We start from the raw sequence: 23,565 nt of genomic DNA, 5'->3' as shown, positions 1-23,565 counted from the left end.
TTCTTAGAAACATCACATCCAAAAGCGAACCTGAAAGAAACAGAAAGTTTGAACAGACTGATGAATAGCAATCAAATTCAACCAGTAATCAAAAAACTCCCAACAAACAAAAGGCCAGGATCCCATGGCTTCAGAGCTGGATCCTTTCAACCATTTAAAGAGTTAACACCTGAGGGGAGGGGCCAACATGGCGGAGAAGTAGGGGGATCCAAATTTCACTCTTCTCCCAAAGAAGTGTTGAAGCCAAAGGACTTTGAATCCCATGAGTCCAGGAGGAAAAGCGATAGTCTCACTTCCAGGGACCCACCAGGACAACCTGACAGGCCATAGGTGCGTGATTGTGAACTGGGAGAGATGAAATGAACAGAGGGAGGGATCTGCTTCTTCAGAGAGACAAAGGGAAGAGAAAGAGTGGCTGTGGAAGCATAGGACTGTATCTGGACAAGAGAAAAACATCAGACCAGGACGGAGAAAGATCCAATCTCTAACTGCGGGGCTTGCTGCGGACTGGGGCCAGCTGCTCGTATCACGAACGCGGGGAGGAGGGGAGCCAGCCCCAGGCCCGGGGGCTAGGTCAGGGGCACAGTCCGCACTAGGAGAAAGCGATCCCCTCCCTGGAGTGCTGCAGGACAAGACAAAGCCTGCCTGCACCCGCCAGCCAGGGACCACATATCAGGTGGTGTGGAAAAATGCTTCCCCAGTATTGGGGCCGTGGAGCGAGTCTGAATCCCAGCCAAGTGCCAGGCATGGGAGTTGGGGGAGCAAGACAAACTGCCTCATTTGTATCCATGGCACAGTGAGGACAGCTTGAACAGAGTGGTCTGTGGAGGAGAGATGGCGGGGGGGGGGGGGGGGGGAGGTCGCCATTTTTCTCCCCACAACCACCAAGATAGGGCCACAAGGATCAGACAGGACCCACAGTGGACTCCCCCTCCTCCAGACCTGTGCTGCTACATTGCCTGGTTTAATTCTCAGACATTTCTGATTATATAGATACATTCTTCCTTCCTTTTCTCCTTCTTATCTCTTCCCTCCTCTATTCTGGTTACTCTGGTTGTTGGTTTGTTTAAGCAGACATATTTAATCCATTTTCTTGATACATGTTCCAAAACTCCTACTTTATTCTCCATTCTCTCACTTTGGATTAAGCCTTATAGTTTCTCTGTCTGCACAACTTTATCTTCTTTCATTCTTCCCCACCTTCTTTTTTATTTTCCTTTCTCTCTGTCTAGATTAAGCTGTATAGTTTCTCTGGTCCATTTTTATTCTTTCTTTTCCCCACCCCTATCTTGTCTCTCTTTGTATGGGATAAGGCCTCTTTTATCAGCACCACCTCCACCCTGTGGTTTATTTATAGCTGATGTTTCTGGTTTTTTGTTTTACGTTTTTTTGGTTTGTTTGCGTGTGTGTTTTTGTGTTCTGTTTGTTTTTTGTTTGTTCATCTGTTGATTTTCCTTTCCAGGGCTACTTCAATGATCAAAACACACCTGGTGGAGGGTCCAAAACATCACTACAAGTTGGGATATAAAGTACCCAAGGTCACAACAACAAAGAGCAAGCAACGCTCTCCAAAAAAACATCTCCTAAAGGGCCAGGCCCTGGACAGTGTGTGGCCCCTCTTTAATCTAGAAGTGCTCGCAGGTGCAGGGCTCATAACAACCTTTTAAAACACATAAAAGAAAACTAGCCAAAATGATCAAACAGAAGAGTTCTCCTCAAAAGAAATTCCACGATGAAATGACAGCCAAACAATCAATCAAAACAGATATACCCAATATAACTGCACAAGAATTTAGAATAATACTTGTAAGATTAATGGCTGGGCTTAAGAAAAGCATAGAAGAAGGCAGAGAATCTATTGCTGCAGAGATCAAGGAACTAAAAAATAGTAATGATGAATTAAAACATGATATAAATGAGGTGCAAAATAAAATAGAGGTGGTCACAGCGAGGACTGAAGAGGCAGAGGGGAGGATAGGTGAATTAGAAGATAAAATTATGGAAAAAGAGGAAACTGAGGAAAAGAGAGATTAAAAAAATTCTGGATCATGAGGGGAGATTTAGAGAACTAAGTGATCCAATTAGATTTAGAGAACTAAGTGATAAAATGGAACAATGTCCACATCATAGGAGTTCTAGAAGAAGAGACAGAAAGGGGCCAATGGTATACTTGAACAAATCATAGATGAGAACTTCCCCAACCTGGGGAAGGAAACAAACATTGAAATCCAGGAGGCACAGAGAATTCCCTTCAGATGTAACTTGCATCGATCTTCTGCACAACATATCATAGTGAAACTGGCAAAATACAAAGATAAAGAGAGAATTCTGAAAGCAGCTCGGGATACATGGGGCTTAACATATAAGGGTAGACACATAAGGAAAGTAGCTGACCTATCTACTGAAACTTGGCAGGTCAGAAAGGAGTGGCAGGAGAGTGTCAATGTGATTAACAGGAAAAATATGCAGCCAAGAATCCTTTATCCAGCAAGCCTGTCATTCAGAATAGAAAGAGAGATCAAGGTTTTCCCAAACAAACAAAAACTGAAGGAATTCATCACCAATAAACCAGCCCTACAAGAGATCCTAAGGGGCACTCTGTGAGTAAAATGGTACAAGGACCACAAAAGACAAGAGACATCACTACAAGCATGAAACCTACAGATAATACAATGACTGTAAACCCATATCTTTCAATAATAACACTGAATGCAAATGAACTAAATGCTCCAATCAAAAGACATAGGGTATTAGAACTGATTTAAAAAAAACAAAACAAAACACAAGACCCATCTATTTGCTGCCTACAAGAGACCCATTTTAGACCTGAGGACACCTTCAGACTGAAACAGAGGGGATGAAGAACCACCCACCATGCTACTGGAAGTAAAAGGAAAGCTGGAGTAGCCATACTTAAATTAGACAAACTATATTTTAAACTAAAGGCTGTAACGAGAGATGAAGAAGGGCATTAGGTAATAATTACGAGGTCTCTCCATCAACAAGAGCTAACAATTACAAACGTCTATGCACCGAATTCAGAAGCACCCAAATATATGAAACACTTAATCAAAAACATAAGCAACCTTATTGGTACGAATGTGGTAACTGCAGGAGCTTTAACACTCCACTTACAACAGTGGACATATCATATAGACAGAAAATCAATAAAGAAAAATGGCCCTGAATGATACACTGGACCAGATGGACTTGACAGATATATTTAGAACTTTTCATCCTGCAGCAGCAGAATACACATTCTTCTCAAGTGCACAGGGAACATTCTCCAAGATAGATCATATACTGGGTCACAAAACAGCCCTCAATAAATATAAAAGAATTGAGACCATACCATGCACACTTTCAGATCACAATGCTATGAAACTTGAAATTAATCACAGGAAAATGTTTGGAAACCCTCCAAATGCATGGAGGTTAAAGAACATCCTACTAAAGAACAAATGGGTGAACCAGGCAATTAAAGAAGAAATTTAAAAATCTATGGAAACAAGTGAAAATGAAAACACAACAATCCAAACGCTTTGGGATGCAGCAAAGGCAGTCCTAAGAGGAAAATACATTGCAATCCAAGCCTATTTCAAAAAAACAAGAAAAATTCCAAGTACAAAATCTAACAGCACATCTAAAGGAACTAGATGCAGAACAGCAAAGAAACCCCAAACCCAGAAGAAGAAAAGGAATAATGAAGAGCAGAGCAGAAACAAATACAGAACGCCCCCCCAAAAAAAAACAGTGGAACAGATCAATGAAACTAAGAGTTGGTTTTTTGAAAAAATAAACTAAACTGATAAACCTCCAGCCAGACTTCTCAAAAAGAAAAGAGAGAGGATCCAAGTAGATAAAATCACAAGACATTTATTGCAACCAATCCCTCAGAAATATAAGCAATTATCAGAGAATACTATGAAAAATTCTATGCCAACAAACTGGACAACCAGGAAGAAATGGACAAATTCGTAAATACCCACATACTACCAAAACTCAAATGGGAAGAAATAGAACATTTGAACAAACCCATAACTAGTAAAGAAGTTAATCAGTTATCAAAAATCTCCCAACAAATAAGAGTCCTGGACCACATGGCTTCCCTGGGGAATTCTACCAGACATTTAAAGCAGAGTTAACATCAATCCTTCTCAAGCTGTCCCAAAAATATAGAAATGGAAGGAAAACTTGTGGAATCATTCTATGAATCCAGCATTACTTTCATTCCCAAACCAGACAGGGTCCCCACAAAAAAAGTAGAACTACAGGCTAATATCCCTGATGAACATGAATGTAAAAATACTAACAAGATACTAGCAAATCAAATTCAACAACATATACAAAGAATTATTCACCATGATCAAGCGGGATTCATTCCTGGGTTGCAGGGCTCATTCAATATTCACAAATGAATCAATGTGATTCATCACATTAATAAAATAAAAGATCAGAACCATATGGTCCTGTCAATAGATGCAGAAAAAGCATATAACAAAATACAGCATCCTTTCTAAATAAAAACCCTCAAGAAAGCCGGGATGGAAGGAACATACTTAAACATCATAAGGGCCATAGATGAGAAACCCACAGCTAATATCATCCTCAGTGGGGAAAAATGGAGAGCTTTTCCCCTGAGATCAGGAACAGGACAGGGATGTCCACTCTCTCCACTCTTGCTTAACATAGTGTTGGAAGTCCTAGCATCAGTAGTCAAACAACAAAATGAAAATAAAAGGCATCAAAATTGGCAAAGAAGCCAAACTTTCACTTTTCACAGACAACATGATACCCTACATGGAAACCCAAAAGACTCCACCAAAAGATTTCTAGAACTGATACATGAATTCAACAAAGTCACGGGGTACAAAATCAACGTACAAAAATTGGTTGCATTTTTATACACCAATAGTGAAGCAACAGAAAGATAAATATAGAAATGGATCCCATTTACAATTGCACCAAGAATCATAAAATACCTAGGAATAAACCTAACCAGAGATGTAAAAGATCTGTATGCTGAAAACTATAGAAAGCTTATGAAGGAAATTGGAGAAGACACAAAGAAATGGAAAAATATTCCATGCTCATGGATTGGAAGAATAAATATTGTTAAAATGTCAATACTACCCAAAGCTATCTACACATTCAACGCAATCCCAATCAAAATTGCACCAGCATTCTTCTCCAAGCTAGGAGAAAAAATGCTAAAATTTGTATGGAGCCACAAAAGACCCCGAATACCCAACATAATACTGAAAAAGAAAACCAAAGCTGGAGGAATCACAATCCCAGACTTTAGCCTCTACTACAAAGCTGTAATCATCAGGACGGTATGGTACTGGCACAAAAGGAGAGGCATAGACCAATGGAATAGAATAGAGAACCCAGATGTGGACCCACAAACGGATGGCCAACTAATCTTTGACAAAGCTGGAAAGAGTATCCAATGGGAAAAAAAGGCAAATGGTGCTGGAAGAAGTGGACATTAACATGTAGAAGAAAACTAGACCACTTTCTTACACCATACACAAAAATAAACTCAAAATGGATGAAAGACCTAAATGTGAGACAAGAAGTCATAAAAATCCTCGAGGAGAAAGCAGGCAACAACCTCTTTGACCTCGGCTGCAGCAATTTCTTATTCAACATATCTCCAAAGACCAGGGAATTAGAAACAAAAATGAACTATTGGGACCTCATCAAGATCAAAAGCTTCTGTACTGCCAAGAAAACAACGAACAAAAGTAAAAGGCAATCAACAGAATAGGAAAAGGTATTTGCAAATGACATACCGGATAAAGGACTGGTATCCAAAATCTATAAAGAACTCATCAAGCTCCACACTCGAAAAACAAATAATCCAGTGAAGAAATGGGCAGAAGATATGAATAGACACTTTTCCAAAGAAGACATCCCGATGGCCAACAGACACATGAAATGATGCTCAACGTCACTCCTCATCAGGGAAATACAACTCAAAGCTACAATGAGATACCACCTCACACTGGTCAGTGACTACAATGGACAAATCAGGAAATTATAGATGCTGGCAAGGATGTGGATAAATGGGAACCCTCTTGCACTGTTGGTGGGAATGCAAACTAATGCAGCCTCTCTGGAAAACAGAGCGGAGCTTCCTCAAGAAATTAAAACTAGAACTACCCTATGACCCAGCAATAGCACTGCTAGGAATTTACCCAAGGGATACAGGAGTGTTGATGCATAGGGGCACCTGTACCCCTATGGTTATGGCAGTGCTTTCAACAATAGCCAAATTATGGAAAGAGCCTAAATGTCCATCAACTGATGAATGGATAAAGAAATTGTGGTTTATATACACAATGGAGTACTATGTGGCAATGAGGAAGAATAAAATCATGCCATTCGGAGCAACGTGGAAGGAACCGGAGGGTGTCATGCTAAGTGAAATAAGTCAGTCAGAGAAAGACAGATACCATATGTTTTCACTCATATGTGGATCTTGAGAAACTTAACAAGACCATGGGGGAAGAAAAGGGGGAAAAATAGTTACAAACAGAGAGGGAGGGAGGCACACCATAAGAGACACTCAAATACACAGAACAAACTGAGGATGGATGGGAGGGTGGGGGGAGAGGGGAAAGTGGGTGATGGGCACTGAGGAGGGCACTTGTTGGGATGAGCAGTGGGTGGTGTATATAAGCCAATTTGAAAATAGATTATATTAAAAAAAATTAACAGTTAATACCTGTTCTTAAAATACTCTAGGGGCGCCTGGGTGGCGCAGTCGGTTAAGCGTCCGACTTCAGCCAGGTCACGATCTCGCGGTCCGTGAGTTCGAGCCCCGCGTCAGGCTCTGGGCTGATGGCTCGGAGCCTGGAGCCTGTTTCCGATTCTGTGTCTCCCTCTCTCTCTGCCCCTCCCCCGTTCATGCTCTGTCTCTCTCTGTCCCAAAAATAAATAAACGTTGAAAAAAAAAATTTTTTTTAATAAAAAAAAAAAATTATTTCTAATTGAGAACATATGAAATTCCATTTATACCACATTCTTTAATGTCACCATCTTGATGTTGAGAGCTTATTTTTCATGTTGTCAGTAATGTGTTTGATGACACAAATGTGACAAGGTCAGAATGCATACCCAGAGGGAGCTACACATCTGTTATGAATTTCCTGCCTCTACATGGGTAATATTTTCAATGAAAAATGCTTTCAGGGGCGCCTGGGTGGCGCAGTCGGTTAAGCATCCGACTTCAGCCAGGTCACGATCTCGCGGTCCGTGAGTTCGAGCCCCGCGTCGGGCTCTGGGCTGATGGCTCAGAGCCTAGAGCCTGTTTCTGATTCTGTGTCTCCCTCTCTCTCTGCCCCTCCCCCGTTCATGCTCTGTCTCTCTCTGTCCCAGAAATAAATAAACATTGAAAAAAAAAATTTAAAAAAAGAAAAATGCTTTCAGGGTGAAGATGGATGAAATAGTTTCCATCAGACTCATAGGTAGATAATTGTGCCTTCAAATAATAATTGCCATGTCTTCACAATCTGAGGAAGTCTAGGTGAAGACATAGGTTTCTCCTCTCATGTAAGAGAAGGCTGTGGTGTTTTAAACTGCTCACTTACAATCCAGAATCCAGAGATCAGCAGTAGATGTAAGAATAGCAACGCACTACCATGTTGCACATACTCGGTCCAGAAGGAGAATACAGACCTTATTCTCAAAAGCTTTTGGTTGAGATCAATAATCCATCTTTGCAAGTTCCAGGCTGCAGGCTGTGGGGACAGCACAATGCCTGACGCCTGGTTTTGGAACATAGGGAAGGTCATGCTCAAGCACAGGGGAATGGAGTAGGGACTGGGAGCAGTGGGGGAGACAGATGATGGTTACCTCCCCATGGGGCACACTCTGGACTTTACCTGCTGATGACCTGCACACTCTGCCTCAAGCCATTTCTCTCCATGACCGATACTGAGACTGGGCCCCAACACACCAGGCAAAATGAGGGGCACCCATCTTCCCAGGGGCAATGGCCTGTACAGAGGTTGCCCCAGTGAGGTTGGAGCCTTGCATTCAGGGAACTGTCATGCCCAGGGTTCCCACACTTTCTGCCTCCAACACTAAGAGTATCGTCACAGAGCCCCTCCTGCATGGCCCATCACCCCCTCACACACTGTGACCAGCTCCATCCTTTCCTCTTTGACTCCTCTTTGTCTCTGCTTCTCTCTACTTCTGTCTCCCTCTGTTTCTTCCTCTCACTCTCTCGGACATGCCCAATTCCCCCATCACTGACTCAGTGTCTCTCTCCCTGCCTGTCTCTCTGCCTCTCCCCAGGCCCTCGGCCTTCTGCTCTGTGCAGCCCTGGCCAAGAAGCAGGACACCACATATCCTGTGTCCCCCTCTCTCCTGTCATGTTTTAGCCCAGGCCCTGATCGCAGTGGATGAGAATCCTGTTTACAGAAGCTGCTCATGCTGACCTTTACTGCAGCATTGCTGTTCCAAGCCACTCCTGGGAAGCATGTGGACAGCCAGACCTTGACCCCCTGGTGGCCCAGCCATGACCCTAAAGTTGATGGAAGGCTGGTTGCCTCCATAACCTGGGAGGAAGGAGGGCCCAGCAGGAGTCAGGGGCTCGGGGGCATTATGCATGGGCTTTGAGGACCTGGAAAGAGCCAGATGCTTACAACCAACCCCACCTTGGTGGTGAGGGAGGAAAGGGTATCATGTCATCGACCTCTGCCCTGCCCATCCCTCACTGAGAAAACAGTGGGAAGAAGGGCACATGGGTGGCTCAGTCGGTTAAGTGTCTGACTTCGGCTCAGGTCGTGATCTCGTGGGTTGTGAGTTTGAGCCTCTCGTTGGGTTCTGGGCTGACAGCTCAAAGCCTGAGACTGCTTTGGATTCTGTGTCTCCCTCTCTCTCTCTGCCCCTCTCTCGCTTGTGTTCTGTCTCTCTCCCACTCAAAAAATAAACACATTGCAAAAAAATTAAAAGAAAACACTGGGAGGAATACAGGACATCATAAGTCTCACCCCAAAAACTACTACCGTAAGTCTACCTCAGCTCCCACCTGGATTGGTGCTACTGTGAGGTAGCTGGTAGGTGAGAAAAGTCTACAACATCTGGATTAATGCAGGGTTTCCTCACTGTTCTATCAGAGACACTGCTGACTCCTCATCCATTTCTTGCAATCAGGAATCAGCCACTTCGTGGGGACTGACAGCTGTCCTGCTGATTACCACACACCACTGTGACTAACAGGCACCGTATGCTTGCGAGTACCTATTGAGGAGTGAACGCCACCATCACCAGATCTAGAGGAAGGTTGTGTCCACCACCCCAGAAGGAAGCAGGGGACATGTGCAGTCAATACAATTCAAACAGTGACTTATCTTCTGCCCCTATTACTGTAATTCTAACTGTTTGTGACTGTGTATACAGGAGTCACACTGTATACATCAAAATAGAATGACCGTTATGTCCTCCTGGAAGCAGATACTGACACAGACACAGAATTGTGATGGGTTTATCAGGGGAAACGAACAAAGACAAAATAGAGGGGACAGGATTGGTCAGGGAAAGAATTCAGTCAAATACGTATATCAGACAACTTTTCTAAATATATTACATGACCACAGCCCATTTGTCACAGTTCAGGGTCCTCTTCAAACTTCAAATTCTCCTGTAAGTCAAAGAGATTTTGGGTTATTACAATGGGATCTTATATTGTTGAAGACAAAATGCATAGAGGACAACAGATCTGTGGCCTTGGATGAACACTTCATTGTGTGGGCACATCTGTGTGTCTACCTATAAGGGAAGATGACTGTCTTTAAATCTTAGATCTAGATTCCTGAATGTACACAGTATCACAGTTATCTTTTTCTTCTTTGTAAAATAGGACCTGAATTTTCATAGAAAAAACACTGGGGTCTTTGCCGTATCTTTTGAAATAGTGATTGCCAATCTCTCAGCCTCAGGCATTATACTCTCAGTTGCATGAAATTGAATGAACATCTGTAGATGATCTTCTGTGTGCATATACATTTATATCCTGAGAAGGGTGAGTGCCCACTCATCCCATATATTTTACAAATTCCTTATGTGCTTGTCACCTCTTCATCGTACTGACCTCAGAAACCAACATAGTCCCTGTTTCTCAGATTACAAATCTCAGGCTCTGAGATGGCCCCACTGAGAGCTGGTGTTAGAGCTGAGCCAACAGGAACACAGGCAAAGCCTCAGGAAATTGTGAGGGAAGTTCTGGAGATGCAAACCCACAGGCAGGGTGGTGACAGCAGATGCAGGGGTGTGATGACCGGACTTCAGCAGGAGCGGCTCCTCCTCAACCCTGAATTCCCCAAGAATCTGACTCAGGCTGAAGGCCAAGGAAGCCGTTCAGTTGATCTACAACCTATCTTCACACTTAGTCTCACTGAGACACACAAACTTAGGCAGACAAGCATTTCCTAAGACCAAGTTTAATTTACCAAATCTCCAGGACATTCTTTCATACATGTGCAGACCCTTCAGAAAACCAACGGAAACAACAGTCTTCTTTTTAGATTATGAACTGGGTGCACTGTGGTAACCTTGACATTCCAGAGATGATGACTGCATTGTACACTGTGCTTGAACCCGTCAAGCAGTTCTTTGCAGATATCTTCATGCTCCCTGCCCAGGCCGTGGGCCCTGCCATGAAAGGCCTCCAAATCCATCCTACTGACCCCAACACCCTCCCTTCTACAACTCCTCAAACTCTGCTTGCCACCCACAACTTACTTTCTATTCCTGTGTGATTCAAGTTTCCCCCATTCCTTCCCTGCTGCTTCCATTATGGTGACCACAAGTTCTGTGTCATATAATGTATGTGCCCCATTTCACACAGGACACCTGAGGCACCTAAAGTTAGGGGTGCGTCTCATCTGTCACAGAACCCACAACATTGTGTCTGTAAAATACACACCAGTACTGCTGATACGTCTACTGTTGTGTAAAAATCCTCTTTCTTTTTGACAAGAGAAACCTATACCTCACCTCATTTCAGGGAAATGGCAAAGCCCATCATACCTATGTCCTGAGAAACCTTGGATTTATATTACACTGTCCTCAGGCAGGTTTGCAGGTGAATTGCCAAGCCCTCACAACCATCTCTACGTCATTCCCACAAAGTCTTTCACGAAGAAGATGAATACGCTTTATCAGTCACTCATCCAGTTCAGGTCATCTTACCAAATTGAGTACTTGGAGGAGCCGGAGGTGGCCCATAGCCCATGACTGGTGATGAAAGGTGATCCATGGGGTACAGCTTGCAAGGCAAACCTAGGAAAGGACCAGACCCTCTTGCATACATAATGGCCTGCAGAACAGAAATGAAAGCTATGTTCAGAGGACAGAACCAAGTACCAACACTGGCAAAAAGTGGAAGCCTAAAGAACCAGTGCTCATCTTCTGCCAGCTTCCCCACCACCAGGTTCCAAGCGGGCAGCATCGGCATCAAAAGAACTCTACCCATACTTTGGGTTCTATTGAGAGCTTTGGGGGTGGGGAACAGAGGCTATGGGAAGGAACTAGGGTCTCCACATGTCTGCAAATGTAGGACAGCAAGGGCTCTTGTCCTAAAGGATTCATGGAGTGAATATGGAGTAAATTAATAAAATAGCATATTCCCGATATGAAGGCATCTAAGTCCAGGATCAACCACCACCCCTCATCCCCCTCTACCACAGAGGCTGCTTATTTGTATGTGAAGAACTACAGAATGAGAAGGAATGACAATCCCAGTCTCCACACATGGAATCATAGCCCTTGTGGCTCAAAGATCTGCCTTTAAGCCCCTGCCTGTGCCCAATCTGCTTCTCTCCCGACAATGGGCTCTTCTCCTCTCTGGAAGTGCTATCCATGGGCACAGAGACACATGGGGTGATGGGGATACTGAGGTCATGCAGAGAACCTGGAAAGTCATGTTCTTAGAGAAACATGTCACTTATACATGTTAGTTAGGCTTAGGTAATTTATTTTAATGCAATGGTACTTCTCAGTTTAAGTACAGTACAATTTTCATGGTAATTGTGTCCTCTGGAAAAATGAGCTGAAATTCTAAATAACAGAATTAACACAAACACTCTTTTGTTTCTGCTGTACATTTCCATGTTTCACCTGTAACACTGACACAGGACACAAGAGAACATGCTCATGTGAACACAAACGAAGGACACAATGGGGAATTACGATGCAGGCAATTATGGACTTTCTCTCTTTGCCACTCATGTTCCAATGCATGTTTTCTAGGACAATTATGTCACCTCTTATAGTTCAGAGTATTTATATCCAGGGCACATGTGAAGGGATTCCGGATAGCACATTTCCAAAAAAAAAAAAAAGAAAAGAAAAAGAAAGAAAGAAAAGGCTAAATGTGATGGGTACGAAATTTACTTTGTCTAAGACCACTCTAAATGACACATACAAAAATAAAGTTGGAGTGAAGGTATTTTGCATTTTCATACCATAAGGATAACTGTGGATTTTCTGAACACGTTAATCCCCTAGACAAAAACAGAACAGGAAGTAACAGTAAGAGCAATGATTCCACTTTGAGGAGGTGCAGAAAAAATGAGGCAGGCCAGAAGACTTCCAGGTGGAGTGTGGTGTCATCCTCCTTGGGTTATTTCCAGGAACATACTGGAAAAGCCCTCAGGTCCTCAGCCCTGACCATGTTTGGCTTCTAAACTTACCACAAGGAGTTGACGAGATGAAAATGGAGAAGCCCGTAGACACTTGGGTTAAGGTTGTGCATTTGGAAAATAAGAAAAATAAGCAGATATATTATACAACACAAAAAACAGAGACAATGCCAGGAGAGAGTGCTGAACAGAAAAATAAGGGTTTCCACAAAAAGTTACAACTGCAAATGTCCACACACTTACCTTGTCCTTCTTGGTCCTTGTGGTAGAGTCAGTTTTGTTGTCAATCACGGGAGCAAAATCTGGATCTGCAAAAGACCCTATAAGGGATGGAGGTTTATTTTGATTGGAGTAGATTGTGCAGAGACAAAAAAACAAAACAAAACAAAACAAAACTAAAAACAAAAACCATCACCTCATTCCTCAAACAACTTAAACTCTTTGGCCCACTCACATCCCAAATCACATGCAGAGGGTATCCCACATGCTTCAGGCGATCCCAAGGTGAAGGGGAGAACCATCCGTTAAACTTTGATGAAGACCTGTTATAGCCCTGGTTCAGGTGCTTTCATGACTCATCAAACAACTGTGGATGAGTGAGGGCTCAACTGGATAGATATACGTTAGGCTGAGCCTCATGCCTCCCACCGCCCAGCACATGGACTGTGTACGGCACACATCTGCTGAAGTGCCATGCCTGCTTTTCTGTATATGGCCCCACTCCATCTCCACAAGAGACATATGTACCAACAGAGTGGGGGAAATGACACAAAGATGATATGTGGATCATGAGACACTCGAGGAATGTGGTAATGGCGGCAGACACATTTCTCTTGCATTATAATGCCCCGTAGTAACACCTCTGCACCTTGTCCAAGACTCAACAACAACAAAAATCAGATGAATGTGCTTTCAAAGTCAACTCATACTGCTCACATCATCTTACCAAGTGGTGCAGGTGGAGGGGTTTAGGGTAGTCCCCAGGGCCACCAAGGTTCAAGAGGTGGATGTGCCCAGGAGCCCGTAGGGTGGCCTCTAGGGTAGGTAGGGTGTGCAGAATCTTCCAGTTAACAGAGGAGGTCCCCATGGATCCACACTGCCCTGCAGAACAGAAGTGACAGCTACGTTCAGATGCCAGACAAGAGAACCGACACCCAAAGCAGGTGAAACCCAGAGAAGTACGGGTCAGTACCTGCCACCTTCTCTGCCACTAGGATCCAAGAGAGTAGCATCACTACCTGAAAACTCTATCCTCCCACTGGGTACCACCTACAGCCTAGGCAAATAAATGCAGGAGGCTAAACTACTGACACCACATATCCCTGCCCATGTCTGAGAATGGAGAACAAAATGATCCCATCTTAGAGGACTAAAAGAAGTAAGTCCAAACAAATGAAGTAGCATATTCCAGACAGGAAGACACCTATGTCCAAGATCACCCTGCATCCCTCCACTACAGTGACTGTAGAAACTCTGTTTTTGGCATCTTCAGAACACACACACACACACACACACATACACACACACAATTGAGTGCAAATACACAGCTCACTTTCCGCACAAAAAAAATCACAGCTACTACTGAGGAAAAGTTCTGCCTGTTGGCCCCTCACTTTGCCCCCTCTGTTCCCTCCCTGAGAAAGGGGTCTTCCCCATCTCTGGAAGTGCTGTCAAAGGCCTAAGAGGCCACTGGGGAGTTGGGGATCCCTGGAGTCTTGCAGGGGAACTGAGAAAGTGTTTGCTGTGACAAACACATTATTTACCAGTGTCTACTAAGCCCACATGTGTTTATCTGAATTCATAAGGAATTCTAATGGAAACCAATTTGACAATAAATTTCATATATTAAAAAAAAAATAAGGAATTCTGATTTTGAGCACACTACGAAGACACAGAGTAATACATCATATGGGAAAAAAGAAGAAATTCATGTAACAGAATTAATGTGAACATGTTTTGATTTTGGTATCAATTCCCTGGGATGTGTCATGAGTGATGGTATCAGCTCTAAAACGGATTGGAGACACAACAGAACCTGCTCGTGTGAACACAAGTGAAGGACCTTGTGTTCAAAACATTTTTACCCAAGGCACAGCTTGAAGGATTTCAAACAGCTCATTTACCAACGAAGATGTGAAGGTGGTGAGTTATGACAATGACCTTTGTCTAAGACCACTCTAAATTGTACAAGGCACACAATATAAAAATAGAGGGGCGTCTTTTCACATTTCCAATTAACAGATAGCTTTAACACGTAATCGCATGACCAGAAAAAGGAAAATAACAACACTGATCCCACAGAGAGGCGGTATGGTAGGAGTCAGCAAGCCTAGAGACTTTAGTATGGAGCGCAGTGTTATCTTCCTGTGTTATTTCCAGAACACATGGGAAAAGCAATAGGGTCCTCAATCTCTAAGTTCCTTTGGCCACTAAATTTACCAGAAAAAAGGTGACAGGCTGAAAAGAGAGAAGCCTGTAGACTCTTGGGTTAAGGATTTGCATTTGGCAAATAGAAACAGGCAGACATATCACACAACACGAAAAACAGGGAAAAGGCTGGAGAGCATGCTGTATCGCAAATGAGGGTGTCCCGACAGACTTACAAATGAAAATGGCCCCAGCATTTTCCTGGTCCTTCTTGGCATTTTTGGTAGAGTGCTTGTTTTTGTCACTCATGGGAGTGACGCCAGCTTCTGGATCGGCTAAAGGCTCTAGAAGGGATGGAAGTGTATTCTGATTTTAGTAGACCGTGCATAATTCAAACAAACACCACATCTTGTGACATCTTAAACTCTTCCCCACACTCAGGACCATGAAGAAAGGCAGAGAGTAACCCACAAGCCTCAGGTGACCCCGACGATAAGGGGGAGATCCATCCCATCATCATAATGAAGAAACCATAGGGCCCTGGTTCTTGTTCTTCTTAATTAGTCAAATAACTTTCGACAGGTCAGCTCAAATAGAAATCTGGAAATCGTCACCAAAACAGCCATTTCTTAATATATATTAGGGGTAATAAATCACCATCTCATGATAGATAAGAATTAAAATGAGAGTCTCAATTGGTGTATAACATCAATAAATCCTCAACAGAAGAGCATGGGTGTGTTTTGTCTGGCTCCAGGGGAATTGTTCAATCCTTCAGCTTATCTATAAGCTGCCTTCCACATGTCAGCAGGTATTATATAACTATTTCTGAATAGAAATGGACTTAGACTAATATTATAGTCAAGAGAAAAGATCTGACCCTGACCTTTGAGGGAGATTCCACAGGGCCCTGGTTCAGGTGTTTTCATAACTGATCAAGCAACTGTGAACAGCTCAGGTATCAACTAGCTAGAAATAAATTTAGGGGCATGTCTCATCCCTCAGAGAGCCCAATACGTGGTCTCTGTAACAAGCTACATCCTAAAGAGTGCTATGTCTGTCAACCTGTATAAGGCCTGTTTCTTCTCTGTAAGAGACACTTGCTGCCCAGCTGACCATGTGGAAAAAACAGCCCATTTCATGCATGTCCCAAGAATGTTACAATGCCCTCAGTCAGGCTGACCTGAAAGCCCTGTGATGCCATCGCTGCATCTTCCCCCAAAGACTCAACAAGAAAAAATAGATAAAATGTGCTTTACAAGTCAACTTCTACTATTCAGATCATTTTACCAAATGGTGGAGGTGGAGATGGAGATGGAGGGTGAGGTCCCAAAGGCCACCAGGATGGAGAATATGGGGGTGGCCCAGAGCTCATGAATGGTCATAAAGGGCAGCCCATGGGTACCTCATGGAGGGCACTTCTGGGAAAGAAGGAAATGCTCTGGCAGCCATGTTGACCTGCAGGACAGATATTAAACTTTTGAGATATGTTAGGGTAAAAGGTGAGAAATCCAACACCAACACCAACGCTAACATAGCTGAACCACGATGAAGCAGGAACAGTGCCTGTCTCCTTCCCTTCCACCTGGTTTCAACAGGGCAGCATCAGTGCTGCAAAACTCCACCCTTCCCACTGGGTCCCACCTAGACCTTACAGGAGTTTGAGAGACCAAGACAGTAAGTTTCTGGCAGCATGCATGGTACTGGCTGTGTCTGGAAATGGAGGAAGGAAGTGGCCGGTCCTAGAGGATCAGATAGATAATTCCAGACTACTAAAGAATGTCTGTTCCACACACACAGGCATCTATTTCCAGGACTACTCTCCACCCAGCCCTTTACCACCTCAACAGCTCCATCTTGGCATATTAAGAGCAGATAGAAGGACAGGGAATTATGGTTTCATAGCATTCATTTAAATCTTTAGTCTGCCTCCAGTTAATTCTAATGAGTGGTTTCACCACGGAGACTCATGAGAGAACCTTCTACAGGCCTTTCGTGCCCGAGCTCTGATTCTCAGAACTCTGCAAGGTAAGGATGGCCAGCCACACCCTGCTCTAAATGTAAGGAAACAGGCTCTAAGAGGAATGAAGGTAAAAGGCTTGCAAAAGGTGAAGCAGGAGTTGATACCAGCTCTGCCTGCAAGGTCCTGCTGGCAGCCTCTGCTTACCTGGCTCCCTCTCTGGACCTGCTGTCCGAAGCCACAGAGATCTCTGGGGAGATGACATCCCTAAAGGGGAATTGGGAAAAGTGTTTTCTGCAGGAACAGTGCCACCTACAGGTGTTAGTTAGGAAAAGTTATAGATAATATGTGAATTCACAGGTAATGCCGAATTTTTACATACACTGTGACACACAGACTCATTTTTTCCCATGGAAAAATATTTTGGAATTTGAAATGACAGAATTAAAATGAATATGTTCTGATATCAAAATGGAAAAGACAGTTAAGGTATGAATAGAAGATGCCAGCTATAACAGCTACAGAGGCCATAAAAGAACCTGGTTACATGAACATGGCTTCAGCTCTTTTCCAGAAACTGGCACATCAGACCTGACTTTCACTCTCTGTTCCTTCAGTTCCAGTGTACATTTTCTACTGCAAATATGTCTTCCCTGAGAATTCATAATATTTTTACTAACTGAACAGCTGCAATGACTCTGCAAAAGAGATGGGAAAATTGATGAATTATGAAATTTAGAAAAAAATAACCTTCGAATAAGAGCATTCAAAATTGCTACGCACCTCTCAGAAAGTTGGGCTTTTCATGTTTTTCAGTTAGTAAGAATTACAATCGATGTTCTAAACAGGTTGCCGACTAACTCTGGATAGAAAAGGAGTAAAAGAACAACAACACTACTCTTTCAGTTTTCAGGAACATTCCCAGGAAAGGAGGTCTGGAAGAAGTGAGCCAGGCCAAGAGATGTAAGTGTGCAGTGAGATGTCATCCTCCTCATGATATTTCCACAAACACACAGTGACTTCCCTGTGGTCCTCAGCCTCTAAACACTTATGGCTTCTGGAGGCACCACCAAAGATGACCAACAAGCTAAGAACAGAGAGGCCCATAGGCTCTTGGGAAAGAGTTTTACTCTTTGTAAAGTAAATAACACCATAGATATATCTCAGAACACACAACCTAAAGACAAGACCAGGAGAAAGTCTGTATAAAGAGAAAAAGATTCCAGAGAGAGAGCTACAACTGAAAATGGTCACATCATTTCCCTTGACCTTCTCTGTGTCCATAGTAGGGACAGAATTCTTGTTCCTCACAGAAGTGGCACAAGGTTCTGCATGTGACAGAGGCCAAAGAAGGGATGAAGGTTTCTTCTGACTTGCATAGACTGGGTGGAAAAAAACAAAAAAAAAAAACCCTCTGTGCCTTCCTCCATCTTCCTACAATCAGGTCCCTTCACAGAAACAGAGGGTTTTCCACATGGCCCAGGTGGCTCCTTGGGACTCAGGGGAGCGTTGAAGAAGGCACTAGAAGGCTTTGGTTGGATATTTGATAATGAACCAACTGTGGACAGGTCAGGGCTCAATTCATTGGAAATTAACATGAAGAGAAGGGTTTCCTAATACACATCATGGGAAATGACAATTTATCAGATTAAAAATGAAAATAAGAATGGTTTAGTTAGGATAATGTCTGTAAACATCAGCATGAACAGCACACTGTCTTTTTCTACAAGGCATGGGTGGGGTGTTTGAAGTGGTTTACTGTCTACATCATCTGCCTTATGTACATGACAAGGGATTATGTGAGGATTCATGAACAGAAATTGCCTTGAAGAGACTAATACTATAGTAATGAGGTAGGGAAAGGTTAATTCCATGTGGAATGACCTGCAAAGTTTTAGAGTTACACTAATAAAATAACATTAGAGGAGTGAAATTTCACAAGGATTTACTATACTAATGGAGTACTATAGTTCAGAATACAAAAAAAAAACAAAAACAAAAAAAAAAAAACATCTTTTAAAGAATAAAGGGACCTCCAAACAGAGGTAAATAAATGTCCGCTTTCTTTACAGAAAGCGTATTTTCTATGGAGCATTTATCCAAAAGCCAATCAAGAAAGCTCATCGGGACATACAGCCTCCAATTCATGCTGTTGTTCACATTATTCATGTGAAACAAAAGAAAAATCCTTCAACATTGTCTCAAGGTGGAAGGGGGGCTGACCCACATCCGTTCTAGCACCCACTCTCCAGTTAACTGTAACTGGGAGGTTGTAGGGGGGCCCACAGTCATTGGAGGGGCGTGAGCTACACCACTCACAAGGGACAGACCCAAAGAGCCCTGCTGGCTGGGGCATCTGAGGGAAACAGTGTCCTGTCACCACTGTGAGACAACTTTGCCCTCTAGTAACCACCTGGGACTGTTTGCAGGAGACCAAACAATTACACCCACGGGAACAATAAGCCAATTGTGCAGATGTTGCTGCAGAAGTTAAACTACTGCATTTCACGATGTGCTCCGTACCTCTCCATGGAGGGATCTCCCTGTCAGGTCTTCTTGCCATTGGTTTGTGCCTCCTGAATTCCTCTGGAAGCCTCTGTCTTTGGATGACTTCCAGTCTTGAAGATCAAGATGAATCAGTTTCACTAAGAGCTACCACACCCAGGCCTCCAATGGACACCAAACAGTTTAGCCTTTTTAAAAACATCACAGCACCCTTAAAATAAATATGTCAAAATCCTGTACCTGCACTTCAAGTAGGCCACCTCCCTGCTCTGCTCAGCCACCGCCCTCTCCAGATCACGAGCCCCGAGCTGGGAGAGAGAAATACATCCACGTTCAGCTGTGGCAGGATGTGCGCAAGAAGAGGAGAGAAAAACATTCTTACCCAGTTGTCCTGAGTCACCTTCTCACCAAGAGCCATCTGAAAGAGTCAGCACATCAATAAAAACCCATGTGGAGAGATTCAGTGGCCCATTATGATCATCTGCGTTAGGTGCTGAAGCACTCAAGAACTACTGGGCAGAGTGCAGGCTACCTGGTGTCCGAAGGTGAGCTCTGACTGCTGCAGCTGTTCTTGTGTTTCTTTTACTCTTCTCCTGGGTGTGAAATGGCTTTCATCAGATGAAGTACCATGTTGAGGGTGATGTTAATTGTCCCAGGTTCCCATTATAAGAACTGAGTTCTCATACACACGATCTGATCATATAAGACACATTTCACATGAGGAGGAGAGTACAGAAAGCTCAAAGCCATCGCTACATCATCTTGGATTTATTATTAATACCTGTGGGGCTCCACGTTGACACGGTCTCCTTACCTGTGGTGACAGCTCCCTAATTCTGCAATGAGGATCTTTCATTGTAAAGTCCAAATCTTCTTTTCCTTGTATCTTCATCATTATTTCTCATGGTTACAACAAGTGGGTCTCTTAAATGGGATGGTCATACTTGTCAATGTGATTCGTCCTCCACCAAACTGCTTCCTGAGGTTTGTAATCATATCCAGCACCTCCAGAAACATGTTCAGGAACCACATTTCCACATAGTCTGGCCAGCATCAGGGATCAGGAAATCTTTAGTGCCTTAACTTGTTTAGATTAATATTTTTAACTTAACATCTGGAAAATGTCACATTTCTCCTGAAGTGTCTATATAAATAAATGTCTCCTGAATATTTGTGTAGATTTGTGTGCTACTTGGGTCTAAACACTGTACAAAGTTTCAAAGTAATACAATGGACATCGTGTGAGCTGAATTCACTGGTAGATCCATAGCTCTTCTATAGCTAATTTCAGTTTCTCCTCTGCGGCTGAGAAGAGAAGGGGAGCTGCTTCTCCCCTTCCACCTGCTCCCATTCTTTCAGTCCCAGCCTTCTAGAGGGGAAAGAAACATAGATTACCTGGTAGCCCATGTGAAATTCTGCCTTTCTTCCCTCCCTGAAATCTGAAGGCAGGACTCAAATGTCCCCTCTCCCCTTCCCCATAAATGCACAGATCCTCACACACAACCAGGGGGAAGCATTGACACACCCCATTAAGGGACTAAACAAACTCAAACTCCAGCATGCTGGCAAGTCTTTGGCAACTCTGAGTTTCTCTTCACAGCTTTCTATTCCTACTCATCAATACATCACATAAATATAAAAAGCCCACATGAGATGCACTAAGTGCCCTCCCAGTCTCAGACTTGTGCTTGTGATGGGGACGGCATACGCGTATTTCTTTTCAATGTACAAAACCAAGCCTGGCCAACTCATCACAACTAAACACATAAGGATGACGCAAGGGTTCCTGACTTTCTCCCAAGAGCCCTGAACTTTCAATCAAGGCTCGGGCCATGACACTGCCATAGAGACATCTTTCTTGGACATGGTGTCATTAACACTGTACAATGACCTACTGGACATTTCTACACTTCACGAGGGAACTCCTGCCACCTGACTCAAAGACATCAGTTGAGAAGAATGCAAAATACACTGATGAAAAGAAAATGATGTGAATTGCCCACCTTCAGAATACTGTCTCCTGGAAAAGGAATGAAGAGAAGGGAAAGAGGGAAAGGAAAGAAAACTGAGTTCACAGGTTTCAGTCATGCTGGCACCCCTGATCTCCTACCAGACATAAACTCCCATATCATCTGCAGCAAGATACCATCACAGTACACCAGAATTCTCCTCCCAATATTTCCTACCCAATGTCTAGAGTTCAACCAAAAATATACGTACATATGGCAGTCATGTTGCCAACGATGGGGCTGAAAGGTAAAGGACATTGAAATGAACCCTGAGGTTTCCACAAAGTGAAGGAAGGTGCAGATCACCTTCAAGGCAGAAGGGAGAAACACAATTCTTTACTGATTACTATGGTAAAAGTATGGTTGGTGTTAAATGTGCTCAAAGAAAGAAAATTACCCCCGCTGTCTGACACATTCGTTCTTACAACAGTATTTGTAACAATTAACTCCTGAAAGTCTTACTCTTTTGTGAGCTTCTCTCTTTGTCCACACATTCCAACACGAACATCTACATTCTTCTTCAGCATGTCCCATTTGGCGTCTTTTGCCCCTTTCCCACACCTAAGTGCATCACAGTTGTCCCCCAGTTCCCTTTTGCTGCCTATCAAGCATAAAACAGTTTGAGTGTGCACATCTGTTCCCACGAGTGTGGCCATGAGGGGGGAGAGGAGAAAGGACAAGACTCCCAAGGCAGGAAGCCACTTTTTACCTTCCCAGAGCAAACTCATTCTACCAAGTGTGGTTTTCTCCCTCCCCCCAATGCAACACCTTTTCCACGTTACATTTATTAGACGTCAAGACTCTCTGCATCGAATCCTTGATGCGTGCAGTATCTCCTGAATTTAAGACAGATTTGAGGAAGCTGGAATGACTATAGAAGAACGTACAGTATAGCGAATGTACTTACCAATACTAAAATGTACACTTAAATGTTTATGATGGGAAAGATTCTAATGCATGTATTTTACCACAGTTAAGAGAAACTTAAAAAAAAAAAGTAATGATGTTCAGTTCTCTGATTTATATAACATTTGATAGTAAATTTTGTTACCTGATTCTTTTGGATCTTAAGCTGAGCATTTTCTTTCTGCAGAGGCTGTTCTTCAGACTTTGATTTCAGTTCCCTGGTATGAACTTCATTAAGGGAGAAGTGAACCTGAGAAAAACATTCTCTCTAGTGACTTCTTCCCAAGAAGAAGATCACTCAGTAGATAACATATAAATCAAATATTCTAAGACATAAAAGATTTGTTTTTCTTTAAAGCTAAAGTGTACAGTGGAAATCCTGCAGGAAATAGAGGGAATTTACTTTGGAAACTTCTGAAGTGTTTACTAAAATAACACTTTCCAAGTTCTTTGTAGATTTTTCCTTTCCCTGATTTGCAAGTAAGATAGAAACAAAACGTGTACTAGGCTTTCCAAACAAACACTGGACAACATGTCACAAAGAAGCATTGTCAATAGAACACACCCCATAGTCAGTCCCTGTATCATTAAAAACAGTCGATCCAGTTTGGGCCAAAAAGAAAAGCCAGACACATAAAGAAATGAAGGATGAAGATAACGGTGGAAGGTGTAAATGTTTCAGAGCAACTATCTTGGTTTCCAGACAATGGAACTGTGACTGGATGACAATGAAAAAGGGAAGACAGTGTAAAATCTTTCAAGCCAAAAAGCTCCAATGAATGACTTTTCGTTATGGAAGAGAAATATTGTCACCAGATTCACTTTCAAAATTTTCTGAATTAAGAGGAACAGAACTATTCAACATGGTGAAGAAACCTCTAGTGTTCTCTCCTGGCAGCACTGAATGATATAAAAATTAACCCAGGTTATGAAAACAAATTCTGCCTAACTCCTAAATAAAAGAGGTACTATGGTATTACTGCTTGGAACAGCAGTAGACAGCATGGAAGGTTAAGGGGCTCAATTCACCCAATGACCAAAATGGCGCAAACATCAAATTATGGTAACTCAGGAAGCCCTGATTCTTGACATTCTGATTTCTCTCAGATTGCAACGAAGCGTGCACACTTGGAATTATGTCATTAAAAAATTCATTAGTGAC

The 23,565-nt window shown here is 42.9% G+C and overlaps 1 protein-coding gene across 5 annotated transcripts in view; it reads right to left on the bottom strand.

Annotated features, from left to right (window-relative positions):
- Positions 1-8,904: 8,904 nt before the first annotated feature.
- Positions 8,905-23,565, bottom strand: part of LOC115524822 (transport and Golgi organization protein 1 homolog) — a 36,867-nt gene continuing 22,206 nt past the window's right edge. Inside the window, exons 2-12 of one of the 5 annotated variants that reach the window (XM_032594972.1) lie at positions 20,303-20,857; positions 20,021-20,181; positions 19,871-19,906; positions 19,729-19,796; positions 19,507-19,601; positions 17,191-17,295; positions 15,260-15,367; positions 13,603-13,757; positions 12,900-12,976; positions 11,206-11,332; positions 8,905-9,655 (exon numbers count right to left, since the gene is read on the bottom strand). In XM_032594972.1, coding sequence (XP_032450863.1) covers positions 12,944-12,976; positions 13,603-13,757; positions 15,260-15,367; positions 17,191-17,295; positions 19,507-19,601; positions 19,729-19,796; positions 19,871-19,906 — 600 coding nt within the window. In that variant the 5' untranslated portion in view covers positions 20,021-20,181; positions 20,303-20,857 and the 3' untranslated portion in view covers positions 8,905-9,655; positions 11,206-11,332; positions 12,900-12,943. Of the gene's footprint in view, positions 9,656-11,205; positions 11,333-12,899; positions 12,977-13,602; positions 13,758-15,259; positions 15,368-17,190; positions 17,296-18,221; positions 18,366-19,506; positions 19,602-19,728; positions 19,797-19,870; positions 19,907-20,020; positions 20,182-20,302; positions 20,858-23,565 lie in introns of those variants that run through there. The other 4 variants (XM_032594973.1, XM_032594970.1, XM_032594971.1 and 1 more) reach the window with 4 other exon arrangements.

This window comes from Lynx canadensis, chromosome D1, assembly GCF_007474595.2.
Source record: "Lynx canadensis isolate LIC74 chromosome D1, mLynCan4.pri.v2, whole genome shotgun sequence".
NCBI lineage: Eukaryota > Metazoa > Chordata > Mammalia > Carnivora > Felidae > Lynx > Lynx canadensis.
The sequence above is the reverse complement of the archived record's forward strand: the minus strand, read 5'-3'. Positions and strand labels throughout refer to the sequence as shown.